Raw genomic sequence first — 20,092 nt, 5'->3', positions numbered from 1 at the left:
CACAGTAGACAGACAGGCCTATGATCCCAGCCAGTAGAACACACAGCAGCCCCAGAAACACTGCAGCAACTAGGAAGGTTCTCTTCCCTGAGCTATCAGGCTCTGTGGATACATTCCATATTATTTTATGTTTTGTGAGCGTGTGTGTCTGTGTGTGTGTGTGTGCTTGTATGTGTGTGTCACCTGAGTGCTGGTCTCCTGGTCCATTATTAGGAGCAGTGTCTACTGTCTCTTCTCTCTTGATGCTGGTCTCACCGTCTCTCAGGGTGTCTGCACTGACGTAGATATCCACAATCCTCTCCTCCATCTCACCTCTGTCAAACGTGACCTTGTTCATATCTGGCTAAGCATAGATGACCTCTCCAACAACTTACTGTGTTTTCTGTCTATATACAGATTCTGGTAATATAGTTGCCCCTGTGTCTGCTTCTTTACTCTACCTATCTCTGCTCTGAGTCTTTGACTAACTGTTTATGACTTCATCCACAGAATAAAAGGGAAATGTCAAAAGAGGAAGGTGATGAAATAGTAACATTGTGGTTAAGGTAAGGACATTTTCTTCTCCTGTTCATGTTGTGTGTAATGTACTGACCTCATGTTGTGTCTAATTTCCTTGTTTTATTTATCCGTTACTTTACCAGGTAAGTTGACTGAGAACACGTTCTCATTTGCAGCAACGACATGGGGAATAGTTACAGGGGAGAGGAGGGGGATGAATGAGCCAATTGTTAACTGGGTGACGGTTTGAGGGCCAGATTGGGAATTTAGCCAGGACACCGGGGTTAACACCCTTACGATAAGTGCCATGGGATCTTTAATGACCTCAGAGTGTCAGGACACCCGTTTAAAGTCCCATCCGAAAGACGGCACCCTACACAGGGCAGTGTCCCCAATCGCTGCCCTGGGGCATTTCTTTTTTTAGACCAGAGGAAAGAGTGCCTCCTACTGGCCCTCCAACACCACTTCTAGCAGCATCTGGTCTCCCATCCAGGTACTGACCAGGACCAACCCTGCTTAGCTTCAGAAGCAAACCAGCAGTGGTATGCAGGGTGGTATGCTGCTGGCCACATGTTGTGTCTAATGTACTGGAAATCTGCCAGAATATATGCAGTTAGGATGAACACGTGTTTCATAATTTTTCCTGTTCTGCCAAGTATTCAAAATGTAATGAGTACTTTAGTTTTTTTTTCCCCCACCTTTATTTAACCAGGTAGGCTAGTTGAGAACAAGTTCTCATTTGCAACTGCGACCTGGCCAAGATAAAGCATAGCAGTGTGAGCATACAACAAAGAGTTACACATGGAGTAAACAATTAACAAGTCAATAACACAGTAGAAAACAAAGGGGGGTCTATATACAATGTGTGCAAAAGGCATGAGGAGGTAGGCAAATAATTACAATTTTGCAGATTAACACTGGAGTGATAAATGATCAGATGGTCATGTACAGGTAGAGATATTGGTGTGCAGAAGAGCAGAAAAGTAAATAAATAAAAACAGTATGGGGATGAGGTAGGTGAAAAGGGTGGGCTATTTACCAATAGACTATGTACAGCTGCAGCGATCGGTTAGCTGCTCAGATAGCTGATGTTTGAAGTTGGTGAGGGAGATAAAAGTCTCCAACTTCAGCGATTTTTGCAATTCGTTCCAGTCACAGGCAGCAGAGTACTGGAACGAAAGGCGGCCAAATGAGGTGTTGGCTTTAGGGATGATCAGTGAGATACACCTGCTGGAGCGCGTGCTACGGATGGGTGTTGCCATCGTGACCAGTGAGCTGAGATAAGGCGGAGCTTTACCTAGCATAGACTTGTAGATGACCTGGAGCCAGTGGGTCTGGCGACGAATATGTAGCGAGGGCCAGTCGACTAGAGCATACAAGTCGCAGTGGTGGGTGGTATAAGGTGCTTTAGTGACAAAACGGATGGCACTGTGATAGACTGCATCCAGTTTGCTGAGTAGAGTGTTGGAAGCCATTTTGTAGATGACATCGCCGAAGTCGAGGATCGGTAGGATAGTCAGTTTTACTAGGGTAAGCTTGGCGGCGTGAGTGAAGGAGGCTTTGTTGCGGAATAGAAAGCCGACTCTTGATTTGATTTTCGATTGGAGATGTTTGATATGAGTCTGGAAGGAGAGTTTGCAGTCTAGCCAGACACCTAGGTACTTATAGACGTCCACATATTCTAGGTCGGAACCATCCAGGGTGGTGATGCTAGTCGGGCATGCAGGTGCAGGCAGCGACCGGTTGAAAAGCATGCATTTGGTTTTACTAGCGTTTAAGAGCAGTTGGAGGCCACGGAAGGAGTGTTGTATGGCATTGAAGCTTGTTTGGAGGTTAGATAGCACAGTGTCCAAAGACGGGCCGAAAGTATATAGAATGGTGTCGTCTGCGTAGAGGTGGATCAGGGAATCGCCCGCAGCAAGAGCAACATCATTGATATACACAGAGAAAAGAGTCGGTCCGAGAATTGAACCCTGTGGCACCCCCATAGAGACTGCCAGAGGACCGGACAGCATGCCCTCCGATTTGACACACTGAACTCTGTCTGCAAAGTAATTGGTGAACCAGGCAAGGCAGTCATCCGAAAAACCGAGGCTACTGAGTCTGCCGATAAGAATATGGTGATTGACAGAGTCGAAAGCCTTGGCAAGGTCGATGAAGACGGCTGTACAGTACTGTCTTTTATCGATGGCGGTTATGATATCGTTTAGTACCTTGAGTGTGGCTGAGGTGCACCCATGACCGGCTCGGAAACCAGATTGCACAGCGGAGAAGGTACGGTGGGATTCGAGATGGTCAGTGACCTGTTTGTTGACTTGGCTTTCGAAGACCTTAGATAGGCAGGGCAGGATGGATATAGGTCTGTAACAGTTTGGGTCCAGGGTGTCTCCCCCTTTGAAGAGGGGGATGACTGCGGCAGCTTTCCAATCCTTGGGGATCTCAGACGAGATGAAAGAGAGGTTGAACAGGCTGGTAATAGGGGTTGCGACAATGGTGGCAGATTGTCAAGCCCAGCTGATTTGTACGGGTCCAGGTTTTGCAGCTCTTTCAGAACATCTGCTATCTGGATTTGGGTAAAGGAGAACCTGGAGAGGCTTGGGCGAGGAGCTGCGGGGGGGGCGGAGCTGTTGGCCGAGGTTGAAGTAGCCAGGCGGAAGGCATGGCCAGCCGTTGAGAAATGCTTATTGAAGTTTTCGATAATCATGGATATATCAGTGGTGACCGTGTTACCTAGCCTCAGTGCAGTGGGCAGCTGGGAGGAGGTGCTCTTGTTCTCCATGGACTTCACAGTGTCCCAGAACTTTTTGGAGTTGGAGCTACAGGATGCAAACTTCTGCCTGAAGAAGCTGGCCTTAGCTTTCCTGACTGACTGCGTGTATTGGTTCCGGACTTCCCTGAACAGTTGCATATCACGGGGACTATTCGATGCTATTGCAGTCCGCCACAGGATGTTTTTGTGCTGGTCGAGGGCAGTCAGGTCTGGAGTGAACCAAGGGCTGTATCTGTTCTTAGTTCTGCATTTTTTGAACGGAGCATGCTTATCTAAAATGGTGAGGAAGTTACTTTTAAAGAATGACCAGGCATCCTCAACTGACGGGATGAGGTCAATGTCCTTCCAGGATACCCGGGCCAGGTCGATTAGAAAGGCCTGCTCACAGAAGTGTTTTAGGGAGCGTTTGACAGTGATGAGGGGTAGTCGTTTGACTGCGGCTCCGTAGCGGATACAGGCAATGAGGCAGTGATCGCTGAGATCCTGGTTGAAGACAGCGGAGGTGTATTTGGAGGGCCAGTTGGTCAGGATGACATCTATGAGGGTGCCCTTGTTTACAGAGTTAGGGGGGTACCTGGTGGGTTCCTTGATGATTTGTGTGAGATTGAGGGCATCTAGCTTAGATTGTAGGACTGGCGGGGTGTTAAGCATATCCCAGTTTAGGTCACCTAACAGAACAAACTCTGAAGCTAGATGGGGGGCGATCAATTCACAAATGGTGTCCAGGGCACAGCTGGGAGCTGAGGGGGGTCGGTAGCAGGCGGCAACCGTGAGAGACTTATTTCTGGAGAGAGTAATTTTCAAAATTAGTAGTTCGAACTGTTTGGGTATGGACCTGGAAAGTATGACATTACTTTGCAGGCTATCTCTGCAGTAAACTGCAACTCCTCCCCCTTTGGCAGTTCTATCTTGACGGAAGATGTTATAGTTGGGTATGGAAATCTCTGAATTTTTGGTGGCCTTCCTGAGCCAGGATTCAGACACAGCAAGGACATCAGGGTTAGCAGAGTGTGCTAAAGCAGTGAGTAAGACAAACTTAGGGAGGAGGCTTCTGATGTTGACATGCATGAAACCAAGGCTTTTTCGATCACAGAAGTCAACAAATGAGGGTGCCTGGGGACATGCAGGGCCTGGGTTTACCTCCACATCACCCGCGGAACAGAGAAGGAGTAGTATGAGGGTGCGGCTAAAGGCTATCAAAACTGGTCGCCTAGAGCGTTGGGGACAGAGAATAAGAGGAGCAGGTTTCTGGGCATGGTAGAATATATTCAGGGCATAATGCGCAGACAGGGGTATGGTGGGGTGCGGGTACAGCGGAGGTAAGCCCAGGCACTGGGTGATGATGAGAGAGGTTGTATCTCTGGACATGCTGGTAGTAATGGGTGAGGTCACCGCATGTGTGGGAGGTGGGACAAAGGAGTTATCAGGGGTATGAAGAGTGGAACTAGGGGCTCCATTGTGAACTAAAACAATGATAACTAACCTGAACAACAGTATACAAGGCATATTGACATTTGAGAGAGACATACAGCGAGGCATACAGTAATCACAGGTGTTGCATTGGGAAAGCTAGCTAAAACAGTAGGTGAGACAACAGCTAATCAGCTAGCACAACAACAGCAGGTAAAATGGCGTAGACTAGGCAACGGGGCCAACAGATAAAACAAACAAGCAGAATGGAGTACCGTGATTAATGGACAGTCCAGCGTGCATCAGCTATGTAGCCAAGAGATCAGTGTCCAGGGGGCAGCGGTGGATGGGGCAGGGAAGCTGGACTGGCGAGTGTTATCCAGGTAAAAAAAAACTAACAATGACTAAATAGCTTGTAGCTAGTTAGCTGGTTAGCTTCTGGAGGTTTTTGAGTGTGTTCTAAAAATAAATAAAAAATAATAGCGATTCCGTATCACATTGGGTGAGGCAGGTTTCCGGAAGGTATAAACAAATTAAAAGTCAAAAGAGATAGAAAGTAAATATGGGTCCGGTGGGCGTTTGGGACGCGGCGATTCAGGCGGTTAGCAGGCCTGTGCTAACAAGCTAACAGTTTGTAGGCCCGGGCTAGACAAGGTAGCAGTTAGCGGACCGGAGCTGGACAAGCTAGCAGTTAGCAGGCCGAATTAGCAAGCAGGGAGATAGCGAGGGCTAGAGAGTTAGCCTTTGGGGGACGTCGCGATGGGGTGAGTCTGTTTATTCCTCTTCATGCGGTGACATCGATAGACCGGTCGTGGGCCCGGCTATTGTAGCTCAGGAGTATGCTACGGTGGTAGCGCAGGCCGGGCTAGCTTCAAGCTAAGTGGGTGGAAACGCTAGCCAGGGGTAATCATCCGGGGTTGCGGTTTAGCTAGATAGCTAGTTGTGAAGATCCAGCGTATTTGGAAGCTTAGGTTTAGCAAAATGTTTTTAAAGGGATAGCTATGTAAAAAAAAAGAAAAATAAACGAAAAATAAACGAAATATACAGGGACACGACACGACAGGACGACAGGACGACTTACTGCTACGCCATCTTGGCCAGGTTACAACTGCAACCTGGCCAAGATAAAGCAAAGCAGTCCGACAACAAACAGCACAGAGTTGCATGTGGGATAAACAACCGTACAGTCAATAACACAATAGAAATACATACAGTATGTGTAAATGTAGTAAGATTAGGGAGGTAAGGCAATAAAGAGTCCAGAGTGGCGAAAATAATTACAATTTAGCATTAACACTGGAGTGATAGATGTGCAGAAGATGAATGTGCAAGTTGTCAGGGAAAATGTATATTGTAAAAAGTATTGAAGTTTTACATTTTTATTTTTTTATTTCACCTTTATTTAACCAGGTAGGCCAGTTGAGAACAAGTTCTCATTTGCAACTGCGACCTGGCCAAGATAAAGCATAGCAGTGTGAACAGACAACACAGAGTTACAATTGGAGTAAACAATTAACAAGTCAATAACAGAGTAGAAAAAAAAGGGGAGTCTATATACATTGTGTGCAAAAGGCATGAGGAGGTAGGCGAATAATTACAATTTTACAGATTAGGAAGGAGTGTTGTACAGCATTGAAGCTTGTTTGGGGGTTAGATAGCACAGTGTCCAAGGACGGGCCGGAAGTATATATAATGGGGTCGTCTGCGTAGAGGTGGATCAGGGAATCGCCCGCAGCAAGAGCAACATCATTGATATATACAGAGAAAAGAGTCGGCCCGAGGATTGAACCCTGTGGCACCCCCATAGAGACTGCCAGAGGACCGGACAGCATGCCCTCCGATTTGACACACTGAACTCTGTCTGCAAAGTAATTGGTGAACCAGGCAAGGCAGTCATCTGAAAAACCGAGGCTACAGAGTCTGCCGATAAGAATATGGTGATTGACAGAGTCGAAAGCCTTGGCAAGGTCGATGAAGACGGCTGCACAGTACTGTCTTTTATCGGAAACCAGATTGCACAGCGGAGAAGGTACGGTGGGATTCGAGATGGTCAGTGACCTGTTTGTTGACTTGGCTTTCAAAGACCTTAGATAGGCAGGGCAGGATGGATATAGGTCTGTAACAGTTTGGGTCCAGGGTGTCTCCCCCTTTGAAGAGGGGGATGACTGCGGCAGCTTTCCAATCCTTGGGGATCTCAGACGATATGAAAGAGAGGTTGAACAGGCTGGTAATAGGGGTTGCGACAATGGCGGCGGATAGTTTCAGAAATAGAGGGTCCAGATTGTCAAGCCCATCTGATTTGTAAAGTAAAAGTTGTCAAAAATATAAATAGTAAAGGACAGATACCCCAAAAATTACTTAATAAGTACTCTAAAGTATTTTTTCTTAAGTACTTTACTCCACTGCTCATTACTGTAAGTCGCTCTGTTAAATGATGAAATTGGAGCGAGAGAGAGACAGGAGGAGGAGGTTGTGTGCACTAGGCTGCTGTATGTGTCACAGTATGTTGTCATGGTGATGTTCAACCACTTTCTCACAAATCCAGTGAAGATTCTCACTCAGATGTTTCTGTGTTCTCTCAGCATAGTCCTCCTCTCCAGCAGGACCCAGATTAATGCATTTGGATAGATACCTGTACCTAGATGGTTAACAACACAGAGAACCAGCGAGTCAGACACTGTGGAAACATGCTTGATAAGTACAGTGCTTTCAGAAAATATTCACACCCCTCGACTTATTCCACATTTTGTTTTGTTACAGTCTGAATTAAAAATGGATTAAATGGATTATTTGTCTCACCCATCTACACACAATACCCCATCATAACAAATTGAAAACATGTTTAAAAAATGTTTGCACATGTATTGAAAAGTAAATGCAAAAAAATAAGTGTTCATACCCCTGAGTCAATACTTTGTAGAAGCAACTTTGGCGGTGATTACAGCTGTGAGTCTTCCTGGGTAAGTCTCTAAGAGCTTTCTACATATAGATTGTGCAATATTTGCCCATTTTTTAAGATAAATTTTTTAATTCAAGCTCTGTCAAGTTGATTGTTGATCATTGCTAAACAGACATTTTCAAATCAAATCAAATCAAATTTTATTTGTCACATACACATGGTTAGCAGTTGTTAATGCGAGTGTAGCGAAATGCTTGTGCTTCTAGTTCCGACAATGCAGTAATAACCAACAAGTAATCTAACTAAAGTCTTTCCATAGATTATCAAGCCAATTTAAGTCAAAACTGTAACAAGGCCACTCAGGAACATTCAGTGTTGTCTTGGTCAAACTGTGTTTTAGCTTATTGTCCTGCTGAAAGGTGGTCTCTCTCCCTCAGTAACTGATCTCTCCCTCGGTAACTGGTCTCTCTCCCTCAGTAACTGGTCTCTCTCCTTCAGTAATAGGTCTCTCTGCCTCAGTAACTATGGCCTATTTATTGCCTTACCACCTCACGCCATTTCCACACACTGTATATAGACTTTCTTTTTTCTATTGTGTTATTGACTATACGCCTGTTTATTCCATGTGTAACTATGTGTTGTTGTTTGTGTCCCTCTGCTTTGCTTTATCTTGTCCAGGTCACAGTTGTAAATGAGAACATGTTCTCAACTAGCTTACCTGGTTAAATACAGGTGAATAATTTTTTTAAATAAAAAAACTGGTCTCTCTCCTTAGGGGTCTCTCTGCCTGGTCTCTCTGCCTGGTCTCTCTGCCTCAGTAACTGGTCTCTCTCCCTCTGTACCTTGTCTCTCTCCCTCAGTAACTTGTCTCTCTGCCTCAGTAACTGGTCTCTCTCACTCTAATTGCTCTCTGTCCCTCAGTAACTGGTCTCTCTCACTCTTAAACTGGCATCTGTTCCTCAGTAACTAGCCTCTCTCCTTCAGCAACTGGCCTCTCTCCCTCAGTAACTGGTCTCTCTCCCCCAGTAACTGGTCTCTCTCCCTCAGTAACTGGTCTCTCTCCTTCAGTAAATGGTATCTCTGCATCAGTAACTGGTCTCTCTCCGTCTGTACCTTGTCTCTCTCCCCCAGTAACCAGTCTCTCTGCCTCAATAACTGGTCTCTCTCACTCAAATTGGTCTCTGTCCCTCAGTAACTGGTCTCTCTCCCTCAGTAACTGGTCTTTCTCACTCAGTAACTGATCTCTCTCCCTCAGTAACTGGTCTCTCTCACTCTGTAACTGGTCTCTCTCATTCTGTAACTGGTCTCTCTCATTCTGTAACTGGTCACTCTCATTCTGTAACTGGTCACTCTCATTCTGTAACTGGTCTCTCTCCTTCAGTAACTGGTCTCTCTCCCACAGTAGCTGGTCTTTCTCCTTCAGTAGCTTCTCTCTCTGCCTCAGTAACTGGTTTCAATGCCTCAGTAGCTGGTCTCTCTGCCTTAGTAGCTGGTTTCTCTCCCTTAGTAAATGGTCTCTCTGCTTCAGTAATGGTTCTCTCTCGAATCTGTAATGGGTCTCTCTACGTCAGTAACTGGTGTCTCTCCCTCTGTAACTGGTCTCTCTCCCTCTGTAACTGGTCTCTCTCCCTCTGTAACTGGTCAATCTCCCTCTAACTGGTCTCTCACATTCTGTAACTGGTCTCTCTCATTCTGTAACTGGTCACTCTCATTCTGTACCTGGTCTCTCTCCTTCTGTAACTGGTCACTCTCCCTCTGTACCTTGTCTCTCTCCCTCTGTAACTGGTCTCTCTCCTTCAGTAACTGGTCTCTCTCCTTCAGTAACTGGTCTCTCTCCTTCAGTAACTGGTCTCTCTCCTTCAGTAACTGGTCTCTCTCCTTCAGTAACTGGTCTCTCTCTTTCAGTAACTGGTCTCTCTCTTTCAGTAACTGGTCTCTCTCCTTCAGTAACTTGTCTCTCTGCCTCTTTAACTGGTCTCTCTCACTCTTTAACTGGTATCTGATCCTTATTAACTGGTCTCCCTCACTCTTTAAATGGTCTCTGTCCTTCAGTAACAGCTCTCTCTCCCTCAGTAACAGCTCTCTCTCCCTCAGTTACTGGTCTCTCTCCATCAGTAACTGGTCTCTCTCCCTCAGTAACTGGTGGCCAAATGGCATCCCATTTCCCTATGTAGTGCACTATATAGAGAATAGGGTGCCATTAAGGACACACAGGTCTGTTTATTATTGGTGGATAGAGCTGTGACACATCCTGTCACTTGCTGTGGTTCACAGACAGAACAGAGAGGGAGAGGGTGGAGACCCCATTAGACACCATGATGAGTGTGTAGCAGACAGGTCCTCTGGTGCTTGGTGTTGCCATTGGTCACCTACACGTTGTCCCTTGTACAGTGAAGGTTGTGAGTCATTCTCACCGTTCATTAGCATTGTTTTTGTTTGTGTGTGAGTGTGCCCTCTCAGTATTCAATCTCATTCAACCAGGAAGCTGGTATACCTTGTTAAAGACAACTGTTCCTTTTTTGATTCAAAAGTGACTTGTTATTCATATCATTAAAGTGATAAGCATTGGTTAATAATTGGTCCCAATTTTCTTTTACTAAGCATAAGTCTATGGCAAATCACATGACATGTTTCTAATAAAAATAAAGAAGAATCATTTTCTAGAGTACAGTATTTTTTTTTTTTTTTTTTTTTCACCTTTATTTAACCAGGTAGGCTAGTTGAGAACACCTTTATTTAACCAGGTAGGCTAGTTGAGAACACCTTTATTTAACCAGGTAGGCTAGTTGAGAACACCTTTATTTAACCAGGTAGGCTAGTTGAGAACACCTTTATTTAACCAGGTAGGCTAGTTGAGAACACCTTTATTTAACCAGGTAGGCCAGTTGAGAACACCTTTATTTAACCAGGTAGGCTAGTTGAGAACACCTTTATTTAACCAGGTAGGCTAGTTGAGAACACCTTTATTTAACCAGGTAGGCTAGTTGAGAACACCTTTATTTAACCAGGTAGGCTAGTTGAGAACACCTTTATTTAACCAGGTAGGCTAGTTGAGAACACCTTTATTTAACCAGGTAGGCTAGTTGAGAACACCTTTATTTAACCAGGTAGGCTAGTTGAGAACACCTTTATTTAACCAGGTAGACTAGTTGAGAACACCTTTATTTAACCAGGTAGGCCAGTTGAGAACACCTTTATTTAACCAGGTAGGCTAGTTGAGAACACCTTTATTTAACCAGGTAGGCTAGTTGAGAACACCTTTATTTAACCAGGTAGGCTAGTTGAGAACACCTTTATTTAACCAGGTAGGCTAGTTGAGAACACCTTTATTTAACCAGGTAGGCTAGTTGAGAACACCTTTATTTAACCAGGTAGGCTAGTTGAGAACACCTTTATTTAACCAGGTAGGCTAGTTGAGAACACCTTTATTTAACCAGGTAGGCTAGTTGAGAACACCTTTATTTAACCAGGTAGGCTAGTTGAGAACACCTTTATTTAACCAGGTAGGCTAGTTGAGAACACCTTTATTTAACCAGGTAGGCTAGTTGAGAACACCTTTATTTAACCAGGTAGGCTAGTTGAGAACACCTTTATTTAACCAGGTAGGCTAGTTGAGAACACCTTTATTTAACCAGGTAGGCTAGTTGAGAACACCTTTATTTAACCAGGTAGGCTAGTTGAGAACACCTTTATTTAACCAGGTAGGCTAGTTGAGAACACCTTTATTTAACCAGGTAGGCTAGTTGAGAACACCTTTATTTAACCAGGTAGGCTAGTTGAGAACACCTTTATTTAACCAGGTAGGCTAGTTGAGAACACCTTTATTTAACCAGGTAGGCTAGTTGAGAACACCTTTATTTAACCAGGTAGGCTAGTTGAGAACACCTTTATTTAACCAGGTAGGCTAGTTGAGAACACCTTTATTTAACCAGGTAGGCTAGTTGAGAACACCTTTATTTAACCAGGTAGGCTAGTTGAGAACACCTTTATTTAACCAGGTAGGCTAGTTGAGAACACCTTTATTTAACCAGGTAGGCTAGTTGAGAACACCTTTATTTAACCAGGTAGGCTAGTTGAGAACACCTTTATTTAACCAGGTAGGCTAGTTGAGAACACCTTTATTTAACCAGGTAGGCTAGTTGAGAACACCTTTATTTAACCAGGTAGGCTAGTTGAGAACACCTTTATTTAACCAGGTAGGCTAGTTGAGAACACCTTTATTTAACCAGGTAGGCTAGTTGAGAACACCTTTATTTAACCAGGTAGGCTAGTTGAGAACACCTTTATTTAACCAGGTAGGCTAGTTGAGAACACCTTTATTTAACCAGGTAGGCTAGTTGAGAACACCTTTATTTAACCAGGTAGGCTAGTTGAGAACAAGTTCTCATTTGCAACTGCGACCTGGCCAAGATAAAGCATAGCAGTGTGAGCATACAACAAAGAGTTACACATGGAGTAAACAATTAACAAGTCAATAACACAGTAGAAAACAAAGGGGGGGTCTATATACAATGTGTGCAAAAGGCATGAGGAGGTAGCAGAGTACAGGCAGCAGAGTACTGGAACGAAAGGCGGCCAAATGAGGTGTTGGCTTTAGGGATGATCAGTGAGATACACCTGCTGGAGCGCGTGCTACGGATGGGTGTTGCCATCGTGACCAGTGAGCTGAGATAAGGCGGAGCTTTACCTAGCATAGACTTGTAGATGACCTGGAGCCAGTGGGTCTGGCGACGAATATGTAGCGAGGGCCAGCCGACTAGAGCATACAAGTCGCAGTGGTGGGTGGTATAAGGTGCTTTAGTGACAAAACGGATGGCACTGTGATAGACTGCATCCAGTTTGCTGAGTAGAGTGTTGGAAGCCATTTTGTAGATGACATCGCCGAAGTCGAGGATCGGTAGGATAGTCAGTTTTACTAGGGTAAGCTTGGCGGCTTGAGTGAAGGAGGCTTTGTTGCGGAATAGAAAGCCGACTCTTGATTTGATTTTCGATTGGAGATGTTTGATATGAGTCTGGAAGGAGAGTTTGCAGTCTAGCCAGACACCTAGGTACTTATAGACGTCCACATATTCTAGGTCGGAACCATCCAGGGTGGTGATGCTAGTCGGGCATGCAGGTGCAGGCAGCGACCGGTTGAAAAGCATGCCTATGTCTACATACTCTCCTCTAAATCTAAACACAACAATTAATTGTCTTATTTTTCTATCTTTCTCTTTATTTTCTTCTTCCTCCTTTATGGCTCTCTGACACTAAGACGTTATCTCGTCTCCTCCTTTCAACCCTATTAGAGGAGAGGGACCAAGGTCAGTCCCCTAGGATTCTGTTCTTCAATGTGTTTTGAGACAGTCTGTCATACCACTATTTCACTTCTATGGTGAGTTCATCTCTCACTTTAACCACTAGGTGGAATCATCACCTAACCATTCAGGACCTTATCCAACCATTAGAGGGAGAGAGAGAGAGAAAGGGAGAGAGAGAAAGGGGGGGAGAGAGAGAAAGACTGTTTGTTACTGTGGGTTATTGTTACACCTCTTTCTCACAGATCCAGTTGAGATTTGTGCCACATTTGTCATCATTCCATGTCTTTACAGGGTCATCTTGTCCATAGTATACCTGAATAGTCCTCTTGCCCACTATCATCGGGCTGTCCTGTCCTCCAGTACCTAAACAACACAAAGAAGCACACAGTCAGACACTGTGGTACAAACATCCTTCTCAATTATACACATAGTCCTATGTTTTTACAGTTTTAAAGAAACACTGTAAGATTATCATAAAATTAGCAAGAATGGGCCATCAACACATTTAGTTTACCTTTTCATATGTAAATATTACCTGGTTTCTAAAATACATCTATAGTTCTCAATGAATGACATTAATGAGTCGAAACATACATTTTTATGAACATGATTGGAAGCAAAATATATTAGTTTTTTGTCTCCATTTCACCTGGTAAAATGGTCAAATCTGTCACCCTGTGATCAGTGATGTGCCGTCCACCCACTTCCAGGGCCCCTCAGTAACAGAGTCAGTCAGACCAATCCAGGCTCTCAGGTGGAGGTTGAAGATAAATGTCTGTTGTCGAGAAAGATAAAGCTTATGTCACAATTGGTATATTTATAAAATAATGCACACATATTAGTGTACTGATGAAAAGTATACTTGTTCCACCTCTCTCTCTCTCCTCTCTCCTCTCTCTCAGCAAAGGTGAAAACATTGAGACACTTAGCCATTATCTCTATACTCATAAACCCATTGATATATAGTTATTGTTGATTTTACTTCTAATTTATCAGTTTATATCTCAAAAAGCTTTGACTAAATATGGCCTTTCTCTGTAGTCAGGTTGTTGTATCTGGTCTGTAGCTGGTCTCTCTCTTTAGTCAGGTTGTTGTGTCTGGTCTGTAGCTGGTCTCTCTCTTCAGTCAGGTTGTTGTATCTGGTCTGTAGCTGGTCTCTCTCTTCAGTCAGGTTGTTGTATTTGGTCTGTAGCTGGTCTCTCTCTTCAGTCAGGTTGTTAAATATGGTCTGTAACTGGTCTCTCTCTTCAGTCAGGTTGTTAAAACCTGTTGACGGGTTAGGGTTCCCTTTTGGGAACGACCCCTCCCACGTTCAGCTGTAACGGTGGCGCACGGAACGCAAAAATATTCTTTGAAATATTTAACCTCCACACATTAACAAGTCCAATAGCTCAAATGAAAGATAAACACCTTGTTCATCTAGCCAGCCAGTCAGATTTCTAAAATGTTTTACGGCGAAAACATAGCACATATTTATGTCAGACCACCACCAAAGACACAGCTAATTTGCATAGCCAAAAAAATGCAATCAACAAACGCAGGATTAAAAGAAAAATAATTCACTAACCTTTTGAAAATCTTCATCAGATGACAGTAATAGGACATGTTACACAGTACATTTATGTTTTTTTCAATAATATGCTATTTATATCCATAAATCTCTGTTTACAATGACGGCATGTTCACAAAATGCTACTCAAATGTCCGGAGAAATGATGATATCTGCCGGAGCTAACGTCAGATAACAAGCAATACACATCATAAACTTTGACTAAATATACATGTTCTACATATAGATAGAAAGATACACTTCTTCTTAATGCAACCGCTGTGTTACATTTATTTTTAACGTTACAGAATTCGTTCACTAGGCTATAATATGAGACGGCGCTCAGAAATGAGCATTATGTCTCCTCTATCTCGGAGTCCACAGAAACCCATAATTAACACAGAAATATTCCCTTACCTTTGATGTTCTTCGATCAGAAGACGTGGAAGGGGTTATACTTACCAAAAACTGCCTTTGGTTTTCAAGTCTGTGTCTTTAGGTTACCAAATGCGACAAAATCCGGGTTGAAATGCAGCCAAAATTCTAGTCGATGCGCATCTAAACTTCAAAATTACATATTATATGTCGACTAAACTGGTCAAACTAAGTGCAGAATCAAGCTTAAACATGTTCTAAACATACAAAAAAACCTTAGCCCGAACAGACAAACCGAAATCGTTTGGTCAATCCTGGAAGAAAGAGATCTACGCACCAGAGGTGCGCATGAAAGTACATGTATTTTCGAGTGACCCGGAGGTTTCAGCCCACCAAGTGATTCTCACAAAGAGAGGCCCCACTGAAAGAGGACACCGTGCTGAAGAGATAGGAACTGTTCCCAGGTCTGTAGCTGGTTGGGAATGGTGGGGGCGATGACGTCAAAGTGGGTCCAACTTTCATGAAGGCAAGGGAGAGTTTGGAAGAATGTCTGCCCTGAGAGTTCTGCTTTACTTACAGACATAATTTGAACGGTTTTAGAAGTTTTAGAGTGTTTTCTATTCAATAATAATTATTATATGCATATATTAGCAATTTTTAACAGATTTTTTTTCTGTTTACTATGGGCACGCAATTCCTCCAAAGGGGGCAGTAGTCGGCCCTATCTTTAACAGTCTGGTCTGTAACTGGTCTCTCTCTTCATTCAGGTTGTTGTATCTGGTCTGTAGCTGGTCTCTATCTTTAGTCATGTTGTTGTATCTGGTCTGTAGCTGGTCTCTTTCTTCAGTTGTGTTGATCTTATTAAGGGAAAACTCTGTGACAATTTGTTCCTTTTATCCTCAGAATCTTTGTCTCTATTATCTACAAAGTATAAACACATAGTTACTAGGTAAAACACAAGTTAAATAGGCTTAGTAGCCTGTACGTCTTACAACTATGTGATAAGCAATGACACAAACTCACAATAGACCGACAGGCCTATGATCCCAGCTAGTAGAACACACACAGCCCCAGAAACACTGCAGCAATTAGGAAGGGTCTCTTCCCTGAGCAATCAAGCTCTGTGGACACATACAAGATACATTTATGTCTCAGGGTGTCTGCACTGACAAATATATCCACAATCCTCTCCTCCATCTCACCTCTGTCAAACTTGACCTTCTTGTTCATATCTGGTTCAGTATAGATGACCTTTGACATATTTAACAATGCCTGGGTCTTTCTTTCTATGTCGGTCTACTGCAGGGGCGAAAGCTGATATCAACTTTGGATTGGACAATTACATTACATTTTCTCAAGAGCAATTGCTGAGGGGGGACAATTCCTGCTGTAACACATAGCCTACGTTGTAATATGTTAAATATATATTGAGGAACCATAATTACTACAACTGGATCATGTATAGGTACAGTAGTTAACTGAAGGGTTGTCCCAACTTGTTCAAATGTTTAAATCATTATAATACTACAACTAATAATAGTTATAGCAGTGTTCCTTATCAGTCCAGTATGTATGCAGGTATTTGTATTTACAACTAGCAATACCAAGAAAGGCCAGTAGGTGGCAATGGTACACTGTGTATGGGTGCAGTTTTCGTAAAATACAATGAACATGGTGTGATCTCATCTAAAATCATCTCCATTGAGAAGCATCACAAAGTTGGTCTCCGTATTGAATTTACCTTTTTATTTGACTTTTTCTGATACATTTATATAGTCATTAAATATGTGCCACTGGCCTGAGTCTACTACAACAGAACAAAAAGCTCAAAATAAGTACAGTTGTAAAAGCTAAATAACTATTTCAATGAAAAACCCAAATAAATCAACCAAAATGTCCTTCAAAAATACATATGTATTGTTCAGTCAGTGTCTCAACTCTTCAAACGGCAGCTATGGACAAGTATGTGACACAATGTATGCCATTTTAAATAAAATAACATAATAGAAATAATTAGTAAGTGTACTGTCATGTACTGAAAACTACTAAACAAAAGCACAAATATCACACTATACAGCAGGGGTTCACAAACAGGGGTCAATGGACCCCCAGGGGTCCCTGGTGTAATTGTAAAGGGTCCGTGAAAAGTGTAATGAACGTATTCAGCACCACAAGGATTACAGTAACTTTACATATAATATAGAGGGGGTGGGGGTCCCTGAGGACCACTCAAAACCTTGCCCACCTTGCCTCAAAATATGCAGGGGTTCCAGTACCCAAAAAAGGTTGAGAACCACTGCTATACACACTACTGAACAAAAGAAACAAACATATGTTTGTAGGTTCCAAAGGATCCAACAAATTGCTGCCAGATATTTTCCCTCGAGACTATCCAGCCTGTCTTAATGTACATTACAGACAACTACCCCGTTCAGTCTCTCTTGGCCCCTGCTGGCCCGTAGCCAAGTCTTTAACCTACGGAGTGCACATGAAGACACTGGTACCACAAACAGAATTCTGTTCAGCACCTCAACTTGGTCAACCAACCCCCTCCACCTCCACTGGAAGCCTCCTGAGGACCTCTGCTGCCTCTCCACTGCTGCTACAGGGGTATTTGTTGCAAAGAGAGGGATCTGCACTGAAAGATCATCTATGTTCAGCTCAGGGTACTGATCTAAAGACTCATCCAACTCCCCTCGTGAGAAGCACTCTTTCCAACTTTTACAGAATGTTTAGACTGTCCTGTTCAAAACGGTCGTCAAACTGAACCTCCACACCGTCCAACACTTAAAAAAATACTGCCCTATAGTGATCCACTGCTTTGCCAGCAAATTGTCTCTAGTGTGTCTCAATGGACTCAATGGAGTCAATCAATGTTGTTGCTTTCTCATACAGTGCAAGGTAGCTTTCGTCTGTTTACCCCACGCGCTGGATAACTGGACACTGATTGGATTTAGCTGGTGTGCTGTTACAGTTACACAGTGGCGGTGGGTTTGGCTATTTTGATGTGCTGTGAATTATTCAATGGCTTTTCCACCAGTTCCTAAATCCTGCACTAATGAAGGCAACATCCGCTCTTTGGCCAAAAGATGGCTGGCTTGAAAACCCTTGGCTACAGTGAAAACACAACACTCCTTTCATTGATGGATTATAATGTAGCCAGGGGAAATCGCAAAACCATCTCTCTTGAAACCTCAACACTCTGTTGGCAAGAGTTTGCGGTTCTATAAATTATGCGTGTGGCTGATATGGTTTTGTGCCATCACTGAGGTAACTGGACAATGGCGTGCCACTTTCCCTTCTACTGGTGCTGCTGGCAACAAGGTTGACCACTGGTCCTGCCGTGGCTGGGATACTGTCCTCTGAAGTCTCTCTCCGTGGCTCTTTCCGTTTCACCACCCTCACTGACTCACAGTCTGCCTCCTAGAAAATAAATAAGGTGTTTGCCATACTCCTAACTACTGGTACCCAAAACTACATCATTAATCACAACCTCAATACCATTGCCTTAAACAAATCTTAGTTCAGTCACCAGTTTAAGTTGAGAGTGGGTGTATCCATGGCATTTTCCAATTATGTCCCAATTTTACAAGTCTAAAAAAGAGAACCTTTCATAATGTTGCCAAAGACTCAACAAACTTACCTGAGACTCCCTGTCTCTGCCAGTCTGTCCCTGCCCATCTGTCCCTGCCAGTCTGTCTCTGCCAGTCTGTCCCTGACCATCTGTTCCCAGCTCTAGCCTGCTCTACTGTCTGTGTACCATCTGTTGCCTGCTCTACTGTATGTGTGCCATCTGTCCCCAGCTCTACTGTATGTGTGCCATCTGTAGCCTGCTCTACTGTCTGTGTACCATCTGTTGCCTGCTCTACTGTATGTGTGCCATCTGTCCCCAGCTCTACTGTATGTGTGCCATCTGTCCCCAGCTCTACTGTATGTGTGCCATCTGTAGCCTGCTCTACTGTATGTGTGCCATCTGTAACCTGCTCTACTGTATGTGTACCATCTGTCCCCAGCTCTACTGTATGTGTGCCATCTGTAGCCTGCTCTACTGTATGGGTGCCATCTGTAGCCTGCTCTACTGTATGTGTGCCATCTGTAGCCTGCTTTACTGTATGTGTACCATCTGTCCCCAGCTCTACTGTATGTGTGCCATCTGTCCCCAGCTCTACTGTATGTGTGCCATCTGTCCCCAGCTCTACTGTATGTGTGCCATCTGTCCCCAGCTCTACTGTATGTGTACCATCTGTAGCCTGCTCTACTGTATGTGTGCCATCTGTCCCCAGCTCTACTGTATGTGTGCCATCTGTCCCCAGCTCTACTGTATGTGTGCCATCTGTAGCCTGCTCTACTGTATGTGTGCCATCTGTAGCCTGCTCTACTGTATGTGTGCCATCTGTAGCCTGCTATACTGTATGTGTGCCATCTGTAGCCTGCTCTACTGTATGTGTGCCATCTGTAGCCTGCTTTACTGTATGTGTGCCATCTGTAGCCTGCTCTACTGTATGTGTGCCATCTGTAGCCTGCTCTACTGTCTGTGTACCATCTGTTGCCTGCTCTACTGTATGTGTGCCATCTGTCCCCAGCTCTACTGTATGTGTGCCATCTGTAGCCTGCTCTACTGTATGTGTGCCATCTGTAGCCTGCTCTACTGTATGTGTGCCATCTGTAGCCTGCTTTACTGTATGTGTACCATCTGTCCCCAGCTCTACTGTATGTGTGCCATCTGTCCCCAGCTCTACTGTATGTGTGCCATCTGTCCCCAGCTCTACTGTATGTGTGCCATCTGTCCCTAGCTCTACTGTATGTGTACCATCTGTAGCCTGCTCTACTGTATGTGTGCCATCTGTCCCCAGCTCTACTGTATGTGTGCCATCTGTCCCCAGCTCTACTGTATGTGTGCCATCTGTAGCCTGCTCTACTGTATGTGTGCCATCTGTAGCCTGCTCTACTGTATGTGTGCCATCTGTAGCCTGCTCTACTGTATGTGTGCCATCTGTAGCCTGCTCTACTGTATGTGCGCCATCTGTAGCCTGCTTTACTGTATGTGTACCATATGTTGCCTGCTCTACTGTATGTGTGCCATCTGTCCCCAGCTCTACTGTATGTGTGCCATCTGTCCCCAGCTCTACTGTATGTGTGCCATCTGTAGCCTGCTCTACTGTCTGTGTACCATCTGTAACCAGCTTTACTGTATGTGTACCATCTGTCCCCAGCTCTACTGTATGTGTGCCATCTGTAGCCTGCTCTACTGTATGTGTGCCATCTGTAGCCTGCTTTACTGTATGTGTGCC

The 20,092-nt window shown here is 44.1% G+C and overlaps 2 protein-coding genes and 1 long non-coding RNA gene across 3 annotated transcripts in view; 1 reads left to right on the top strand and 2 right to left on the bottom strand.

Annotated features, from left to right (window-relative positions):
* Positions 1-496, bottom strand: part of LOC109876378 (C-type lectin domain family 4 member E-like) — a 28,613-nt gene extending 28,117 nt beyond the window's left edge. The window contains exon 1 of the mRNA XM_031814923.1: positions 184-496. Within this exon, the coding sequence (XP_031670783.1) occupies positions 184-337 (154 nt within the window). The 5' untranslated portion in view covers positions 338-496. The remainder of the gene's footprint in view (positions 1-183) is intronic.
* Positions 1-20,092, top strand: part of LOC109876142 (C-type lectin domain family 4 member M-like) — a 223,449-nt gene that overhangs the window by 100,010 nt on the left and 103,347 nt on the right. The window lies entirely within an intron of this gene.
* On the bottom strand, positions 12,635-15,166 carry LOC116360159 (uncharacterized). Its single transcript, XR_004206948.1, has 4 exons — positions 14,889-15,166; positions 13,527-13,652; positions 13,191-13,240; positions 12,635-13,008 (listed from the first exon to the last, which is right to left on the bottom strand). It is a non-coding gene; the product is annotated as an uncharacterized LOC116360159 (long non-coding RNA).

The sequence above is a fragment of the Oncorhynchus kisutch genome, unplaced genomic scaffold, assembly GCF_002021735.2.
Source record: "Oncorhynchus kisutch isolate 150728-3 unplaced genomic scaffold, Okis_V2 Okis07a-Okis12b_hom, whole genome shotgun sequence".
NCBI classification, from domain to species: domain Eukaryota; kingdom Metazoa; phylum Chordata; class Actinopteri; order Salmoniformes; family Salmonidae; genus Oncorhynchus; species Oncorhynchus kisutch.
The sequence above is the reverse complement of the archived record's forward strand: the minus strand, read 5'-3'. Positions and strand labels throughout refer to the sequence as shown.